General features: G+C 41.7%; 1 protein-coding gene across 1 annotated transcript in view; it reads left to right on the top strand.

Moving 5' to 3' along the window:
- Positions 1–298: 298 nt before the first annotated feature.
- spock2 (SPARC (osteonectin), cwcv and kazal like domains proteoglycan 2) overlaps positions 299–19,690 on the top strand; it is a 28,231-nt gene continuing 8,839 nt past the window's right edge. Inside the window, exons 1-2 of the mRNA XM_085799957.1 lie at positions 299–593; positions 15,287–15,332. Of these exons, the coding sequence (XP_085656083.1) occupies positions 405–593; positions 15,287–15,332 (235 nt within the window). The 5' untranslated portion in view covers positions 299–404. The remainder of the gene's footprint in view (positions 594–15,286; positions 15,333–19,690) is intronic.

The following is a 19,690-nucleotide window of genomic DNA, read 5'->3' as shown; positions in this document are numbered from 1 at the left end:
CTACATAGGTCTACCATTCAAGTAGCCTGATGTGCTTCAGTAATTAATCTTATTCTACTTTATTCCTCTAGTACGTTTTTTTAAAAATGCAAATCAAAGGTAATTTGCTGTCACATAAGTTTTAGAGGAATAATGTTGCCATAGCATCAACATAGCCTACAGTTTTCACAGACTCTCTCTCTCTCTCTCTCTCTCTCTCTCTCTCTCTCTCTCTCTCTCTCTCTCCCTCTGTTTCTCTCCCCCCTCCCTCTCTCTCCCCCTCAGCAGCAGAAGGAGCATCCTATAGGCTAATCAGTTGGTAGTTTCAATCCAAGCCTCAGCATCCTCCTCCTCCTCCTCCTCCTCCTTCTCCCAGAAGAGAGAAACCGACAGCCGGTGTGCGCGAGGTGTTTTTGTCCGCTGCCATGGTGGAAATTACGGATATCGTGTGCCTTCTCGTCCCGCTGGTGATGCTCACCGGGTCTACCTTCCAGACCGACGTGAAGAGCGTCAAAGAGGCGGAAAAAACGGGGAATTTCATGGAGGACGAGCAGTGGCTGTCCACCATTTCACAGTACAGCCGCAAGATCAAGCACTGGAATCGCTTCAGAGATGTAAGTCCGCCGCGGTGGTCGAGAGATGCGCGGTAATGCGGTAGAAGAAACACACACACAGAGAGAGAGAGAGCCTACACACACATACGCGCGTCCATTTAGAAACACTAAAAATAGTTATCATTCACTTTCTTGGGATTGGCAAATAATGCACACAAACTTGGTGCTGTTGTTGAAACATGGTCCACATTGGAGAAACTCACACTTTATATTAAGTGTAGCCTATCAATTAAGAAATTAAGCTGGAATTAGATGAGTTTATTTTTACCCACATTTTTGTCATATGTTTAACCTTCTTTTTTTCTTCTTCTTTTTTGACTGATTATTCAAAATATGTTGGGCATCATGAGTGAAATATAATTTGTAAGGATGGCAAAGATAACTGTGCCAAACATTGACTGAACATTGGCCATTACTTTTATAAATGCTTTCCCACAATTCAGTTTGTCCAAAGTGATTCTTAAACAGAGCGCTTCCAAACAAGCTTTTCGAGGAAAGCTAGGTCAAAGTTGTAAACACAACCCATATGTAGGCTACCGCTCTTCCTACGTTTAGTATAGAGGCCTTTGGTTAATTATAAGCAATTAATGTCTTAGTCCCACTTGCACAGCAGGAGCTGTATAGACCTATTCCATCAAACTGCCCCTAATATGGGTTAGGATTTGTTTCCAGATGTGCCCAAGAGATTTCACAAACAAGAGAATTAAGCAATTAGAACAGAGGGGTGGTGATTGATTGATGTGCATATTCACCTACTGTGCAGACTGAACTGGGTTGCGAGGATTGATTAAAGCCTGCAGGGTATGCACAGTGATATATTGCTGTGTCTATGAATGTATAGATGTGGTTTTGCCTCCAGCTCTGTGCAATGATTACTAATGATCCCAACAGGATTTGGACAATAGTGCAGTTGGATTATGTTCCACATGGCTCCTGTTAATTGGGTTTTAATTGATCCGGGGTGGTCACTGCAGCACGTGATAGGTACCATTATTGGATTTGAAATATGAGCATTTGAGCTTGAGCATCTACACGAGAGCAATGCCATGTCTTCTCAGGAGGAGAAGGTGAGCCTTTCTAAATAATAATAACATCACAGACAGGCTGTGGTGTCACTTTTTCATCCACATTCATACGCTGCCTTAAATTAGGGGTCATGGCCCGTGATGTTTGTGAAAATTGGCAGCCACCTCTCGTGGGGATGGATTAGTTTGACTGTGATTACTTAAAGAGAATGTCCTCTGGAACTGTACTTAAGGAGGTAATGAAATTGTGGGCATGGAAAGATTAAGTCAGAATTATTGTGGGATTATAACTCACTGGATGCTGCTCCATATTTACACAGCTTTGATCCAAAATCTTAGAGGAGCAGCTTCATTCTCAGTTCAGCACATCTCGATTGGCTTTGCAGGGTAAAAAAAAAAAATCTCACTCCTTCCAAGAGTTAATAAACTCACACCCCTGGAATATGTAAAACATCCCATTCCCAAGATATTAACAGTACAGGTTAAGTGGGATCATCTTCTCTACATCGCTTAAGGGTTTGCCAGTATGAAGATGTCACTTGCTCTGTGTTCTCTTTTTTCCTCAGTTTAACATCCAAGCTGCTGTGTGACACAACCAACCCCTACAGTTGCACACTGCATCCCTTTCATGATCATAATTCCCAGGAGCAATTTTCTTAATGTGTGCTTGTACGTGCGCATTTGTGTGATTGTGTCTATACTTGTGCAAGTGCATAAGAGAGATTTTTTTTTTTTTTTTGTCAGGGCTGTTGCGTTTTGCGCGCGCTTGTTGTGTGTGTTTGTGCGTTTGCAAGCGCATTAAAGGGCAGGAGCGCTGGTGTCTCTGGTGATGATGATGATGACAGGAGAAACATCACAGAAGCGATCCACTGAACCTCCCGGGGGAATCACCGATAGAAACCTCTCTGATTTCTGCTTGCTGCCGTAGCAACAGCAGTCTGTGTGTTATGGTGCTGAAATGGAGCCTGTATCACTGGGAGTTTGATGACTCTATCCCCTCAGCAGTCCTGCTTCAGGGTGGAGGAATAAGTGGAAACATCCTTTACTAGGATCCCTCTTAATGTCATTAACTCTGTAGGCTCCTTCAGCTGAAATATAATTGTTCACCATTTAATATTTTCTTGATGATTCTTAATGAGAGCTGCTGATTATTGAATATAATGAACGTTTAATTGCCATTGCTTCATGTTGGTCTTTGTGCGAAAAAGAAAAACTAGGAACTAGAAAATGAGTAGTTCACTCTCTGGGAATCATTTGGTTGATGTATAAAGGAATGCCAATGACACACTTATAGGTATTCAGATTACATAAATTGATGTTGACTTGCACAGTCCTCTTGAGAGTTGGATGTTGAATATTAATCCAACTCTGGAAAGCAATAATCAAAGCTGCACAACATGAAAGAAGAGCTCTTTCAATCTCCCTCCTGCACAAACACACACAGACAGACACACACACACATAAACACACACAATACATAGGCAGCAGAATGCGCACTGTAAATATTTCATATTTATTCTCTTACAAAATGTAAAAGCAGATTCAGGATAAGAGCCTCTTTCACTTCCAATAAAAATAGCTCCCTCACTTCAATTCAATCTATTTCACAGGAAGAGAAGGCGATTAGGGTGAACAGTTACAGTCAACAAATAACAGAATGAGATACCTTCAATCCTTTAATCTGACATGTGCACTCAACATTTCATTCCACTAATGCACCAAATGCAGGAAAAATAGATAGATAGATAAATAAATAGATAATAAAAAAGGAGGAACATGATGGTAACAGAATGCAAAAAGACTGACATCTTTGTTTAAATCTTGGAAATTAGTCGCAAATAGAAACCAGAACATCTTCACTAATAATGAATCTTCAATATGAAGGTCTAAATAGAATAACAGAGCCCTAATCGCTAAAGATAGAGACACAGAGAGCTAGAAGTTGCACCATTTGTAAGTTACCGAATAAAGTTAAGCACACGGAAATTCAGAGACTCAATTAAAGCCACAATTAGATGTCAACCAGGATCATCTCGCCAGCCAAGTCTAACTTCACTTCACTATGAAATGAAATGGCTGGAGAGACTACAGCATTCTATGCAGAGCAGATCCAATCTGATGTGTCTGCTTAAAGCAAATCAACAGTAAATTCAATTTTTTGCTCAACTTCCCTTGTAAAGATGACTCTGCCCTTGCAACCACTAAGCCATGAAATTGGTCTGATGTTTTATTCCTGTTGATTTAAGACAAACTCAGATATTTGCCTTAAAACAGATTATTATTGGTGGCAGGCAATGCAGGTTTCACCCTAGAGGGAGGAGGTTTTTTTGTCAACATCCATCACAGAAAGGGGTTTGTGATGTGATTTTTGCCTAGCATTTTTCTTGCTTCTCTCCGCGTTCCCCTGTCCTGTCTGTGCCTGGTAAATCCTTATCTTAAAAATGCATGCCTCTACAGTCGGGCAGCTCTGGACCACCCCGGCACCGATCCTACCTGCACCTGTTATCCAGTCACTTCATTTTTAATGAGCAGAAAGCACAAAAACATCACATCCCTTGTCGATGCCGGTGGATTAAATATGCAGAATGTGCTTGCTGCAGGTTCTGGCAGTCATTATTATGTTGTTCTTTTGCGCCACACTGGTAATCGTTAGAGAACATTTGAGGGTATAGGTTTACCTGAGATGAGCTACCTATACTGCCCATGTCTGCTTTTAACCTTTTGTCTCTTAAACTGGATACAATCCAGCACCATTTTAACACTTCCCGATTGTGGAATGCACCTGGCACTGCTGCTTTTTTATCATTTCATCATACGAGCCGAGGAAACATAATTGTGGATAATGGCATCTGTAACACCGGTGCCAAATACTCCATTTAAGAATATCCAGACCGTAAATTATCATCACTGGCCCTGTGCTCAGTCTGGCTTCCCTATCACACAGCAGCTCCACAGCCCTGTGCTCTCTGATATTAGAAAAGACTACTGCTGATGCATTAATGCTATGAATGATGATAACAGCTAATCAGAATTCCATTAGTCTATCTAATCATGCTTTGTTCTGGCGTGAGTTGTTCCTTATCGTGCTCCAGTTTCTCTATAAAGCTGCAAATGTCCAAAACTTCGCTGGCAATGCAGATGAAGTGGATCTCGATCTCCTCGACAGGTCAGGGAGAGATGGTCTGGTTGTTCCGGGATTTGGACGCTTTACTGGCGCCCCGTGGGGCGTCTTGGCTGGGCACCAGAGGCTTAGGTGGGCTGTAATTGAGGAGGAGAAGAAAAAAAAAAAAAAGAAGAAACAACCTTTCATCATGCCCTGCTTGCACAGCTACAGCTGCTTCCCACTGCAGCACAATAGCCACAGCTGAAGGGCACAGGTGCCGCAGAGAGACAGGAAGCAGATTTGACAAGTAGCAAGAAAAGACGATAAATATCAATTTTCTTAGCAATTGTGTATAAAATTGATTAGATGTATCCACACCCAGAACTTTTCATACAGGTGTGACAAACATACATAGACTTGGTTCTTTAGGGCGTCTTTTTGTAGAGCATTCCTCCGCCATAAACCCCTGTGAGCATTTCAGATCTTGCAGTGACCTGCTTCTATGTTGGCTACACCTGGGAGTCGCTGTGCCAAATAGGCTGCTGAGTGCAAAGAACACCTTAGGAATCCTTCTCATAAGAGCTCTTTCTCAGGGACATCAGTGTCCTGCTGTCGTTACTAATAGCTCAGATATTAGCAGTGGTAAAAGCCCCAGGATATTTTCTTCTTTGAAGAGTTGTGCATTGTGGCATTAGCTTATATGAATTCAAAACTGAAGAGATTTGTTTCATAATTAACTCTCTTTTGCAAATGCACTACACGTCCTAAATTATTATAAGACTGCGTCCTGCTTTTGATATTCTGCAAGACATTCAATAAATCAGACCTTTTTTTTCTTCCATTAAAACTAACAATAACTCTAAGTGGCAGTGGTTGTCTCTACAGTAAATGCCACCCAAGTGTTATTACCTTTGGGCTTGCGCCAGACCGAGTCACAGCCTGTGACTGTGTGTGAGATCAGCGCCTGTAGACACAGTAGCTGATACAAGAGAATTTGATGAGAAAATGTAGAGTTGGGCGGAAATAGCTGAGCAAATATGCATGTTTTACACGTGAGAGGTGGCTTGTCGACAGAATGTTGCCAGTAATCAAACTCAAAAGAGCATGCACACACATACAGGTAGGCTACTGCATGCGTGCACATTTAACCCTCCTGTTGTCCTTATGGGTCAAATTGACCCAATCTGTTCCCTTCCTCCATCCATCCTTCCTTTCTCCCTTCCTTCTTTCCACAATCCTTATACCGTTCCTTCCTTCCTTTCTCCCCTTCGTCCTTAGTTCCTTCCTCTTTTGATCCAATTGACCTGATCTGTTCCCTCCCTCCATCTTTCTTTCCTTCCTTTCCCCTTCCTTCTTTCCACAATCCTAATTCCCTTCCTTCATTCCTTCCTTCCTTCCTTCCCTTTGTCCTTACTTTCTTCCTCTTTTGATCCAATTGACCTGATCTGTTCCCTCCCTTCTTCCTTCCTTGAATGAATCTGTTCCCTCCCTCCATCTTTCTTTCCTTCCCTTTTCCCTTCCTTCTTTCCACAATCCTTTTCCCCTCCCTCCCTTTCTTCCTTCCTTCCCTTCGTCCTTACTTCTTCCTTTGTTTTTGACCCAATTGGCCCAATCTGTTCCCTCCCTCCTTCTATCCTACCTTCCTTTTTCCCTTCCTTCTTTCCTTCCATCTTTCCCTTTGTCCTTCCTTCCATCCTTCTTTCCCTTCATCCTTCCTTCCTTGACCCAGGAGGACAACAGAAGGGTTAAGAAACCCACAGTGTGTGGTGTTGAGAAGTTGAGCAGCTGGTAGCTGGGAAGATCTCATGGTCAGATTTAAGACATAACATGACTAGAAGGAGTTCATTCATAGGCATAGGTAAGAAGGCATGACAGGTATGGCAAGCTTAGATTTCAACACATGTTGAGCAGAGAGAAGCTTCATACGGAAAAAAAGAGAACTTGATCTGAACTGACCATTATTTTACCCTCTCTAAAACCAAAACTAAATGAGTATAATAGCTCATTTTTGTGTGTAGCACCTCTGTGTAAATTAAGCTTAGATTGTTTTGATGAGATCAAGTTGGTGGGTTTTTGTTTTGAGTAGCACAGGGAGGGTCATGATGTTCATCCTATTCTGGATAAGTGGGTTGTACCTGCTCTCCCTCTCTCATCTCCATCACCTTCTTTCTTTATTGTTTATCATTCTCTCTCTCTCTCCTCGTCTTGTTCTGCATCTGTTCCCCTCCCAAAGCAGAGCTGTGACTGATGCAGCCTTTTCATTTTCATCTGTGTTGGTGAAGAGAGTAAACATGGAGTCAATTGATATTTAAATGCAAATGTTGCCGGTGCTAGGATCTTGCAATAAATTTAAAAGTATATAAGGGCACCCCATCTTAACAGGCATTTCAATGCTTGACACATACTGAATTGAAATGGGAGGATGTTTGCCAGCTATCTAATTCACTCAAGTGAAACTAAATAGTAATGATGTACATACTCAAAGAACCACCATGTTATTGTAATTTGGGTTATTTCGTCACAAGAACAAAATCATTCATTCCACCCACGTATTAACATTGACGCTGGTGATCAGATGAGAAAGTCTCTTATCTTAGCATTGTATAATTTTCACGCAGCACCAAAGCAGATTTATTTTAGAGTTTTTTCTAAACATTCAGAAAAAATATTGGATCTCTGTGACGTCAGTGATGGGTACAGAAGGAAGCGAGGATGGAAAGCTGGGGTGACAGTAGGCATCTGTAATGTCATTGCCTGTTACCTGGCAGTTGCATGAATTAGCAGCCCTGGATTAGATTGTTACATACAGCAGAAGCCTTTACTGGCTTCATTTACACCACATTGATTTGTGGGGTTACACATTACAAATAAAAAGATAGATCAAACAGAAAGAAATGAACATGAGTAGCACGACGACACTGCAGAGTATTTTCCTACCCTGGTCTTAGATGCTGCCTTATCAGATTTGAGATAACACTCGCAACTCCGTTCTGCTCTTTATTGGTTTTGGGAAAGTTTACACTTAAGCATCTCCAGCTAAATGTGTTATCACTTGCCGCATCCAGCCCCAATATAAAATCCTTTCCCTGTGTAATGTTGAAACTGAAAGTTACTGTTTGAGAGAATACACACAATAAAGCAAAACTTTCTCTCCTGCCTGTGCCATAATGGTCATGGTTAGAATGAAGCAGTCATATCCTTGTCTGTCTATCTCAGGTATGGACAGTATTTACAGCAAATGGCTAGAAATAAGAGCGGCTGCTTTTGTTTCTCTTCTGTCTGAAATCAAGAACTCCATTGTTCCAAAAAACACGATGGTATTTGCTGGTAAATCTTTGTAAACAGTGTATATGATTCACCAGAGTGGAAAGCTTGACAGGTGCGGCAGCAGAAGGCAAAGAGGGATGTACAATGGCGTTGTGTGTTCTCCAATTTTAGAGAATCAATCAGTGTTGGAGATAGTTTGTGGTTTACAAATGATACAGAAAGGAGCACAGTAACCGTGTGAATCTGTTTTTAAGATTTTTTTTTAACAGCATTAGATATGAGTGAGCCAAAAGACTGGACTTGTTAGGCACCAGAAGTGACAGCCAGTCTGCCTTTCCCTCAAGGCCGAGCCAGGTTTCAGTCCACTGTTGCAGCCGATCGGGTTGCCATTCTCTTATTCGATCATATTGTTTCGGAGTCCCCCGTCTCAAATCATGGGCTGATTCTTATCCTTCTTTTAGCCCCTACCGACGAAACTTTATCGATTTTCCATTGTTGTACAAGTCTGTTTTTTTTTTTCAGTTGAACTCAGTGTTTTCAGTGAAGTGTGAAGGTTCTCGCCGTTTGTACCAGATTCTCCAGTGAGTTGCAGACTGTTTTCTTATTCCCTCCAGGGCCCCGAGAGGCACAAGGACTGATTTTATTTATAGATAGTGAGTACAGGGCTGGCATGAGTGCACAGAGACTTTGTGGACTAAGTGTGGTTTTTATAGCTGTATCTGTCTGTGTCTGTTGCGTGCATGCTGTGCGTATTGCGAAGTGATAACAGCAAAACAAGAAGGTTGAAGAACCCAGAGCTGCATCAATATTTCTGCCAAATTCAATGAAAACAGTCCGTTTTTGTCCCGTCCCTTTGATAGGGAAATGAAAAAAGCAACTCACTGTTTACATACATGCCTCCAATTTTCCACCACGCTTTTATATTTGATCTTTTATCCATGCTTTCCTGTTGACGTCACACATCTCTCTGCTTGAGTGTGAAGAGTGACATTAGAGCCTGTCTCGTGTGAAGCAGGGAATTATTATGTATAAAGCACAACATAGTCGTCACAGCGAGTGTCTCGGCATTGAGTGCTGACATAAATTAATACCTTTTGTCCACCGTCCATCTTCAGTATGAAAGAGGTTACTCATGTATGAACCAGTACGGTGAAGTGCAGTACAGACAATGCCTATTCATTTGTCAAAGTGTGTTTTTTGAGATACAAATGGAAATCTCTCTGCAAATCGAAGTATACAAAATATGTAAATGATTCATTCTGAATTCGATTTTCAACATAGGCTGTAATTGCTTTTTTTCATTTTACATGTAACCTGGTGCTTCTATTGTGTCACACATACAAAGTACGTACAAAGTGCTGGAAATAAGGATTGAGCATCAGTTTCTGCACCCCCTCCTTGTTAAAACAGTCCCATGGGGCACATAGTGAGGAAACATGCAGAAAAACCAGCTGAGACTTTGCTGCCATGAGGTTCACAATCATTATGTGTGCAGTGTGTCTTCTGGTTTAATGGCCCCCTTGTTCTACCCCAGGTAGTCTACTTAAAGACTTGTTCCACTCAGTGTGATTAAGGCATTTTCTGCCACTTTAACTCAATTATTTAATCCTTGTTTACACCGGTGGCCTCAAACAAACACACAATAACATAACACAATTACATACAAATATTCACATCCAAAAATATACATTAATTTATATGAAAGAAAATGGCCATGAGTAGCGTTCATTTTACTTGAAAAGAGGTTTCACTTTCTTAAGTTTTTGTAGCTTATTCTATTTGTCAGGAGCATGTTTAAAGCAATTTGACTGATCCTTCTGTTTGAAGTGAGGGATTATTAAAAAAGGAACACTGTAATAATGATGCCAAGCTCACAGTCACTATAGACCTCTCAAAGCATATAATGACATAGAAAAAGAGCTCATCCAGTGGAGGTAGACACAGAAAAAAAGTTCTGAAATGTTTAATCCTCAGGGGTCAAAATGCTTCAGTGCTGTCTTGTGGATCACAAAACAGGACAAATCAATATAGTTATGACTCTCAAATGAAATTAAACTCTTATGCTTAAACCCACACGCTGTAGATAATCTAATGCAGGACCTACTGTAGCTTTTCTCCGTCTCTGGAAACACATGTTTGATATCCTGAAAACAGAGAGAAGAAACACTCAAGGATCATTAAGATTTCAATATGTCAATAAGATTTTATTTGAAGGCATTAAAAGGTAAACATAATCTGTGCATTACCTATAAAAACAAAAAAGATAAGCATGATATAAGACGTAGAAATATGTTTCTCTTCTTTTCTCCGGCTCATTTCCCAACACCTCGGATTTAATTTGAGCCTACTAGTGAGGAACTGCTGGTCTGTATCACCGCTTCATCCCCACCCTTATTTTGTCCATCGATCTGCTTCCCAAAAGTCTTCCCAGCTCTCTTACATAAGCTTTGCACTTGACTCCGTCCTGAAAGGGAAGCAGACCAGACTTTCAGCAACTGATGCTCTGCCTCTGCTCTGCAAATCCTGAAGCCTCAGCAGCTCCGAGCCCTGTGTGTGCACGCAGAAACGTAGGAATCGGCGAGCTTGTTTCCCGTGCCCCGGAGCCTAATGTGCATGACGATAAGAGGAGGACATACAGGATGAGAATATTGTTGTGGCTGTTTTCTTTCATCTCAGGCATGTCTCATGTGATCTGTAAACCAAAGCTGAGATGCTGAGTCTTTATGCGAGTCTCTAGGTGGGAGGAAGTGATACGATGCTGCATGTAGCATCACTGTTGAAGAGAACTTCAGGGAAATGTAATTTTTTATTTTTCTGCTTTATTTCATCATATTTTGGGGTTATATTTTGTACAACAGTATCCAGCAAGCAGAGTTTATTTCAGTAGTGTAGTTCGACAAGATTATCCCTGGTGCAGCTATAATAAAACATCAGTACATGAATATGCCTTGTAAAACTACACTACTTCTTCTAAAATGCTGAACCGTCTGCAAGTCTCTTTTTTCACATTGTTCAAATGGAATTAGTATTAGTGCCAAGATGTTCAAGTGTTTGTCCCCCTCAGTGTACTGCCTGCTCGGTGCAGGCCTCTAAATGTGTTGAGTTGTGGTCCAGTATCGGTATTCTCTTCAGGGTCCAGGCTGCAGTACTGTTGTCTGTATAAGAGCTGGTGTCAGCAGCAGTTGAGTCAAGTGTATGGGTGTGTACAGGTTTGTAATACAGAACAGTTCAGCAGCAAGTACACACAGGCCAGAGTTCACTCAGTGGTTACTTGCACTGTGTTGGTAATGCTTTCATTTATATGGCTGGCAGTTAGTTAAGCAATAAAGAAAAGGCAATATGTACCAGTGTATTGCATTGTGTTCCATCTCAGGGCCCCAGACTGCCCCTAAATGGGGGCATTTTGCTGCTAAAATTTGAGACAGTACAAGTACATTTTTATCTACTTGCACATGTAAACCAGTAAATTTGCCTCTTTTTGCCCCTTTTTTTTACACTGGTGAAATGTAGTAGGGGCAGCTCAAAGTATCTGGAATCTGTCATTACAGGTGGCAGGCCAATGTGTGTGAAGATCATGAATGCAAAGAAGAAAAAAACGTGAATATTTGCTTTGCAAGTCGATTTATGACGTGCCCCTCTAAATTTTCTGTTTGCGCTCCTAAGATTTGAAATTGGGGCCCACTGTGGTCCTAGAAAAAAATGTTAGCCTGGAGCCCTGCATCTCCTGGTTGTACACAGTCGTCTTCCTTGTGCCCTCATCGGTCAGCGACTCTCGCCTTTGAAGGAATTCTTGTATTTTCGTCAGGACCTTTTGGTGTCGAGAGCGTTTACTGGGGAGAAAAGGAAAAACATGGGACTCCGGCACCAGAAGTGGTGGGCATGCACCCCGGTCCTCAGTGAAAGTTGTCTAGAGGGAGATTATAGGAAACTGAAGCTTCCATGCAGAGTAGAGCTCAATCTTATTGTGCAAAGAAGCAGGTGAGGTCATCAAAGCCTGGAAGATCAGCATCAGTCAACTCGTTACAGCAAGTGCCTATAAACAACACGTGTAATACGCACAAGTGACAAAGCCCTCTAGAGGCCACAGGCAGCAGTAATTGGGGCTCTTATCCGTTGGGAGCAACAGAGGAAACACAGTGACGTTGTTATGTAGGCGCAAGTTCTTTTGAGGTTGGAGTGGATGGATGAGTCAACAAAATGTGCCAATTTAGCAGTGTTGATGATGCAGGTGGCTAAAAGTCCTTTAAATCCAAACTACAATGACATATCCTGTCCTGTTAATTGGAGGACTTGTTGATATGACATTCACATGATCTGCATTTAAAAAGAAGAGTATTGAGATTCGCCTCTGCGGGAAACTACACACTCTGATGCTGTTCTTTGATCAAACCAGTAGCACAGTTGGGTTTCTCATTCAGGAACAGGTACATAGAAACCGCTTCCTTTTTCATCCATTTGAAATGTAATTTTGGAACTGGCTTATATATTTCTTCTTCAGACGGGGATCTCCCTTGATACATGCATTCACTTTGCAGCAAATCTGAGGCTGTTTCAACTTGTTCATAAAAAGCTTTTGGCAAAGGAATCACTACCATACATAAAAAGCGAAGGATGGGGTGTGTGTGTGTGTGTGTGTGTGTGTGGGCTGAAATTGTTTATTGCGTGCATTTTATGACCTCTGGTGCTTTTTGTGTGGTGTGTACTACAGTAGTGTGCGGTGTGTGTACATCGTAGCTGTCTTCTGTTCTGCACGCCGGGTTGACGAGTCTATTGAAGGCAGATATTAACAGTAATTGTAAGAAAAGGTCAAGCATAAACCTTCATCCAGCAGACGAGCCCGCACAGATCTCCACATGAAAGTGTTATTACTGTGTCCTTTGTTACTGACGAACACAAGAGTGTGTCTGACAGCTGACATTTACCCAGAAACACCTGTCAGTCACACACACGAGCTGTGTCAGTCAGATAGACACACACACACACACACCTGTACATTCATTTCCAACAGTTTTTTTTGCTTTGTTCTTCTTCCGTCCACGCCGTGAGCACTGCGAGTCTCTCGTCTTTCACGTGTGACGCTGCTGGAGTTGAGTCCTATTTTATAGTGGAGAGTCTCATCGTGAACACAGATACGAGGGATTGCGACCTGTCAATCAGTATTGTGGAGCTCGGCAGCAGGGCAAACAGTCTGCGTTGTTTGATGCAGATGGTAAGCTTCCCTGTTTAACTAGAGGAGAAGATCTGATCTGATGTTATCAGGTAAATTACAGAGCTCCTGGATTCAGCCGAGCATTTTCACCTCTCTTCCAGCTTCCTTTAATCACTCTTGTGTAAAAAAAACAAAACAAAAAACAAAAACAAAACAGCAGCCTTTTTCATCAGGCTCTGTGAATCATATTTTCAAGAAGCGATGTAACTTCTTCTCTGTGTGCTAAACTTGTCACCGTGCTCCTGCGTTTCATGCTCAATTTCACTGTACACTCAGGAGAATTTATTTTCCCCGAATACATTTTCTGCAGCCTTTCTTTTATGAAATCATTGATTTCCAGTCCTGTCAGCGCAGCAGGACACGTTCCTCATCGGTCCTGGCAGAAACACAAATACAGAGAGGCTGCTAAATAATGCAGGAGCTGAAGCATCAATAAAAGAGACATGGTAGGCGTTAGATTAATGGCCAGGTCGTAAACTCTTTGACGTCTTACCCTGCTAATGCGTGACTCCATTAGGCCCAAACAAGGTTAAACTGCATAACTGACAATCATTCACGAAGCTCAACCGGGGGGGGTGTTGAGTTAAAATCCAGACACGAGCCAGTTTACTGGAAGTGGTTTTTCTGTCACTGAGGAAGGGGAAATGAGCTCAGCGCTGCACCAAGCAGAGGATGAGCAGAGCGACGACAGTGGTGCAGCTCGTTAGATCTCGGCGCTCGCTCGAGCTCGAGTGCTTTGCCAGCGATGAAAATATTTACCTCCGTGAAATAAAACTGTGAGGGTCAAAGAAGAAGGTCCCAGCTTTCATGAGGGCTGCTTATTTCACGTGTTGTGTCAGGATTTATCGCCTTCCAGGGAGCTGTTTGGCACACGCTTCCAGGACAGTAAATGTTTACAGTGATGAGTAAGTCATCGCTAAGGGGGGGGATGGGCGGGAGGTGCCCGATTATAAATATCTTGATGTGACTCATGTTTATTATTTCAGAGAATGCAATATGCTCAAAAAGCTTTACATCTGGGTTCCCCTTACACACAACACAAAACACACAACACAGTCAGAAATGTGGCCAATTTAATCTTTGGATTCACTAATAATAAGGCATGTTTCTAGTTTCAGCATTGAGAGGCCACACTATCAGTGCACGGTTTTTCTTTAGTTTTACAATATTTATTCAACATTAAAGGTCCCGATAAGATTTTTTTCACCAACTTCTCATTATGAGTGTTGGGACCTGATGGGAATCAGTTCCCATTGTCTCCTATTGTGAGGACGGTTACCCAGAATCTTAATGAAGCACCAAATCTGACATGAGTTTGTGACTGTTGCTGAACTAGTCATGAATATTTAAAGATCTAAAGAAGTCTCATTTCAAATGAACACAAAATGTATTTCTTGTGGCCTTAGTGTCATTGAATGCCGCTCAATACCCTGTATCTAAATTTATACTTTTCTTCTTCACTAATACTGGCTCTTTTCTCTCCTTTTGCTGTCATTTCACCAGGAGGTAGAGGTCAGTTCTGTTTTTTTTTTCTACATTGCTCCTCCCAGCTGCCTTTGTACAATGTCTTTATCATTACAGACTCATTTCCTTGTCTTTTTATGTGACTTTATCTCTGCTTCTCCATCATTCCTCTCTCTCGTTTTCTTTTTTTTTTTTTTTTTTTACAACATCTCTTTCAAGTTGCCCATTTTAATTAGAACGATTAATGTTTCTAATTAAGTGTGTGTGGGGGGGGGGGCAAAGGCAGAGCACTTAAAGGCAGCTCACCCCCGATGCCATATGTCTCACATATACACTGGGTGCAGATTTGTCCGACTCATTTCCATACAGATGTACAGCCACAGTACATACACGCCTGTCTCCAGTGTGTCTCACTTAGCTAATTATCATGCCGTAAGACTAATATACGCATTATAGTCGGTGTGCAGTGATAATGTAAATGACTTCACTCCTCCTCTATGGAGATGACAGAGTGTTTATGTGTGTTGCTATCAGCAGCACTTTGCTCAGGCCTGCATTGAGAATTACCTGGATCCACGTTCCCTGCAGCTGCTAATCAATCATTGTTTTCTTCATGTTTCTGCAGGATGATTATGTTCGCACCTGGGATGAAAATCAAGGATCCAGTGATAGTAAGTCTCACATCAACCATTTCATCTTCTTTCCTCTGTACAGTTAGTTAAGTCCCCAAATGTGAATTAATATGGGATTTGCTATATTAACAGGCTCATATAGCCTCTGTGTGACATTTCAAGGACAGAAAAAAGATTAATTACGTGATTCGACACATTTCAAGAAAGAAATGTTCACGCATATAATATAGTATAGAGTTTGATTCCAGCGAACAAAAAAAATCTGTGCTCAGATTTAGTCTCTTAATCTAGTTTTATTCACCATGATTAATATGCAAATGAATTTATTAGGCACAAAATGTTTTTTGTGTGCTCAGATTAATCAGATTATTCTCTCTGCTTTACAATAATTTCTCTAAACAAAATGTATTGCATTGGCTGAAGTGTAAGTAAGAAAAAGAGAGATATTATGTCTTAGAGCAAAGATGTCCTCCTTCTCAATGCTTTTTCCCCCTGAAAGTGAAAAACAAAAAAGCCATAACACAAAAGACCAGCAAGTAATGCACAATTAAGAACACAAATAACTAAATTGTGGGCAAGATTTATTTTTGTTTTGCTAGTGCTTTCTGTCAATTCCCTCCACTTACCAGGAAGTAGGAATTTCTCTGTATTCATTTATATGATTTAAGAAACGTTCCAAAGGTTTTATCACATTTTTAAGATTCGGGCACAAACATAATTCCACAAACACAGGCCAAATAGGAAATGGGGCCAATTTTGGTTTAAGTGCATGAGATGCACGCTGAGGCAGCGAGCACGGCCACATGATTAATTGAAACAGAGTGTCATTAGACTGTACAGTAGCACGCAGACAGAATCTGTGCCCTGTGTTTGAACTGCGAAGCCTCCCAGACCGTCACTGGTTCATCCTATACAGAGTTATCCTCTGTTTGTATTCTGGGGTCAACCACACGCTGTCCGCACTTGTAGTGGTTCCTCAACAAAAAGGTTGAAAGATGTTAGCGCTCTGTTTTATCTGCTTCAGTGGATATGATGTGTCTCCCCTAGGAGATGCTAAACACTGGCTCGACTTCAACCCGTCACCACATCCTTCTGCTTCCTGCTCTTTCTCTTTCTCTTTCTCTTTCTCCGCTGCACTCGAGCAGGAGCCGAGCAGGAGGCCAACCGTCTGAGGGCTCCTCCTCGACTCCTGCTGCAACTCTAGCTTTAATTGAGCCGCCGTGAGATGAAGTCATGACACAGAGTCGTGTCCTCAACCATTGTCGCTTGATTTGCAGCTTAAATGAAGTCAGCTGAATGGCAGAGTCGATTATTGCAGTTTCCAAGGGCTTAATGAAGGACTAATTATGGCTTCCAATGAAAGGGCCAGGGAGAGACGTAAAAGCATGAGAAGAGAGTGGGATGGGGGTGGGGGGCTAATATGCACCGATTTAGCATAAAGCGACTGACATCAACATTATTCCTGCCAACTCTAAGTGATGAGGAAATTGTGGACTGGACGAAGAAAGCGAGCTGACTGGTGTAGGAGTATATCATAGAGTAAAAATGGAAAAAAGTGAAAGGATGTCTCTTTGTTCTGTTCATCTGTGAAGAGGTTTGTTAACTAGGAAGAATACAGAGCGGACATCATTAGGCGAGACAAGATACAGACTCAGAAACAAGGCCACTGCACACACAGGTGATTAATTTATATCAAACATAAATGAGCTGTGTAATCACTGAACATGTCAGGCAGTATTTTGATCTTCATTTAAATATTGAATATAAAAAGCAGTCTTTCAAGAACATATTTAGCCTAAAATTATGCTTTTCATCTACAAAATCACTCAACCTCAGTCTAAATACGCTATGGAGAAATTACATTGCTGGAATTTCATTTGTTGTTAGGTGAAGTGTATTGTTTCTTAGTAGTAGCCATGATGCTCCAGAGCAGCTTTGGTGCCTTGTGACAAGTGTCTGGAAATCTCCTGGAAGGATTAAACACCACTCTATCAAAAATATTATATCTAAACATCCATCTAAAAACATTAATAATGCATCTAAATAGCAACCTCACCTTTACTATCCTAGGAATTACATCAATATTTGGCAGTTTAGCGCTCTGTTATTGACTTCTGCTTGTTGTGAGGTGGTGGATTTGTAATTGCAACTCTTAAAGGGGAACTATGCAAGATTTTTACCTTAACTATGCTACATTTTAGTAAGGATTAATTGTGATGGTTAAATGAATGACTTATAACTTATAACTTGTTACAGGGAGAATGTGGGGCTCTCTGAAAACCAACCTTGCAAGATCAGCTCCACCGACCTGGTGTCCCAGCTCTCGTCCCATGCTCCCCTTTACCTACTGGTCTTTCCCCAGTATTAAAGTGTTGTAGCTGCATAACTGTAATTTATCATAACCACAGTCATTACCAAACCTTGACCACGCCAAAAACTAATCCACACCAAAAATGTTGACATCGGGTGATAAAACAAATGTTAACGTTGATCCTAAGCTTGGGTTTTGCAGAATCTTATATAATACTGACAGCTGTAGAGTTGAAATAACAAGCTTAGTCACATAGATCTCCTTCACAAGTGGCATCTCTGTAATGGAGAGGTTCAGCTGTGTGTGCTCAGGCTTTATGAAACTTTACCAAAGTTTTATGGTCTTGCCTCAGGTTTTCAGATGAATGGTACTTCATTACTTTCATTTCACACAGCATAAAGCTCTTCATCTATCTATATCCCTTTCTCTCGTTTTGACATGACTGCGCTATCTCCCGCCATTGATCTGCCTTCCTTTATGAGAGGCCTAATGAAGCGAAGAAGGAAAAAGAGAAAATTTGTCCCTCTGAGACAACACTAAATCAGTGTGATATCTTCACTCCCGAGCTTCGGTGAGCCTCCAGGCCTCATTTCTCAGCCAGGCAGCCCCGTCACGTAAAGGAAGACAGAGCTTTTGAACTGTCAGCGTTCCTTACACACAGACAGTCAATGCCAACAACAGACTTGAGGTGGAAATTTGCATTCAGATCCCGCTGTGGCTGACTCCACTTCAGCCAGCAGTAGGCTGTGCTGAGCGAGAAAGAGGGCAGGTAATTTCCAGTGGATCCAACAGTCAATTCATCAGTCCAGCAGCTGATTCAATCACCTCACCCTTAAGACAGTAAACACTGCAGGAGAGCAGCTGTAATTTGCACTTGTGAGAACAAACAAGTGTATATTCACGGTCACAACCGCGCCAACACTCGAGCTCTCGCCTAATGCACTCACAAAGGGCCTGATCTCTTTTTTAAACATGTGTTTTTCAAGAGTATCTTGGCTTTCTAGAAGCTTATTTCTGTCAGAGAGCCCAGGTGAATGGTAAATGGACACATTCTGGCAAATCAATGTTTTGAGATCAATGGCAGACACTAAAGAGATAGGAGAACACGCTGAGTCCACAATCAGCAAGGTCTAGAGTTTAATACCTCTTGGAGGCCGTTGATAGATATTGCTGCTAAGGCAGCCAACACACACACACATGGTAGCTTGCCATCAAACACCTTGTTGAAGTCTCCAGCTGGATGTCTGCCTCTGCCTTAATAAAACTTCAACATAATGGAGCAGCTCTTTTATTTTGTTTTGGAAGAATCCAACCCTCTGTACGACCTTTCCACCGCCATTAAGTGTTACGTGTTTTTACTCAACAATAATCCCACCAGGGAGTCTGCCCAATTTTTGTACACACTGTACACATCTTGTGTGTGGACTGCTTCAACCCTCAACCTCCAAAAACAGGCACAATCATCCTCCAGCGACTCCCGCTTCCCTTCTCACCTTCACACTAACATACACACACGCAAATTCTCCCAGTATCACACCTTCCTCCTTCTGCCCACCTGAGGTCGCGTCTATCAATTCCAAAGACTCCACATATGAGGCTGTGAAGGGCCGAGCGTGTCTCTCCGACCCAAGTGCAAAGGTATAAATGTAAAGGCAACAAGTGGCCAAGTTTCCTGCTGGATTCATTCACATGTGAAGCTGTATTGATTTACTAGCTCACAAGTAGGGACATTATATTCAAATCTCTGAGTGTACTTTGAAAGGTGTCACTCATTGTGACACAACTGTCTGTCACCCAACTCTAAAGTTCCCTTCAGCTTTATCGAGCTGAGCTTTTTTATCACTGTTTAGGCTTTCGAGCCGAACACTCTCATCAGTCTTGTTTCCACGAACAGTCACAGTGACTGTGTCTTTTTTTTTTTATTGGTTTATTTAACAGGGACAATACAACACTAATCAACAGTATATAAAATAAACTGTAAGTGAGCAAGAGTTAGCCAGTAAGGCTAATTTTCATCCACTGTCCCTGCCAGATGTTAAAGGCAACCTAAAAACAAATAATTAATGCATTAGAGTCGTTTTGCTCA

The sequence above is a fragment of the Trachurus japonicus genome, chromosome 15 (genome assembly GCF_045865225.1).
Source record: "Trachurus japonicus isolate A0001 chromosome 15, Traja_1.0".
Taxonomy (NCBI): domain Eukaryota; kingdom Metazoa; phylum Chordata; class Actinopteri; order Carangiformes; family Carangidae; genus Trachurus; species Trachurus japonicus.
This window is presented reverse-complemented; position numbering and strand designations above follow the sequence as displayed.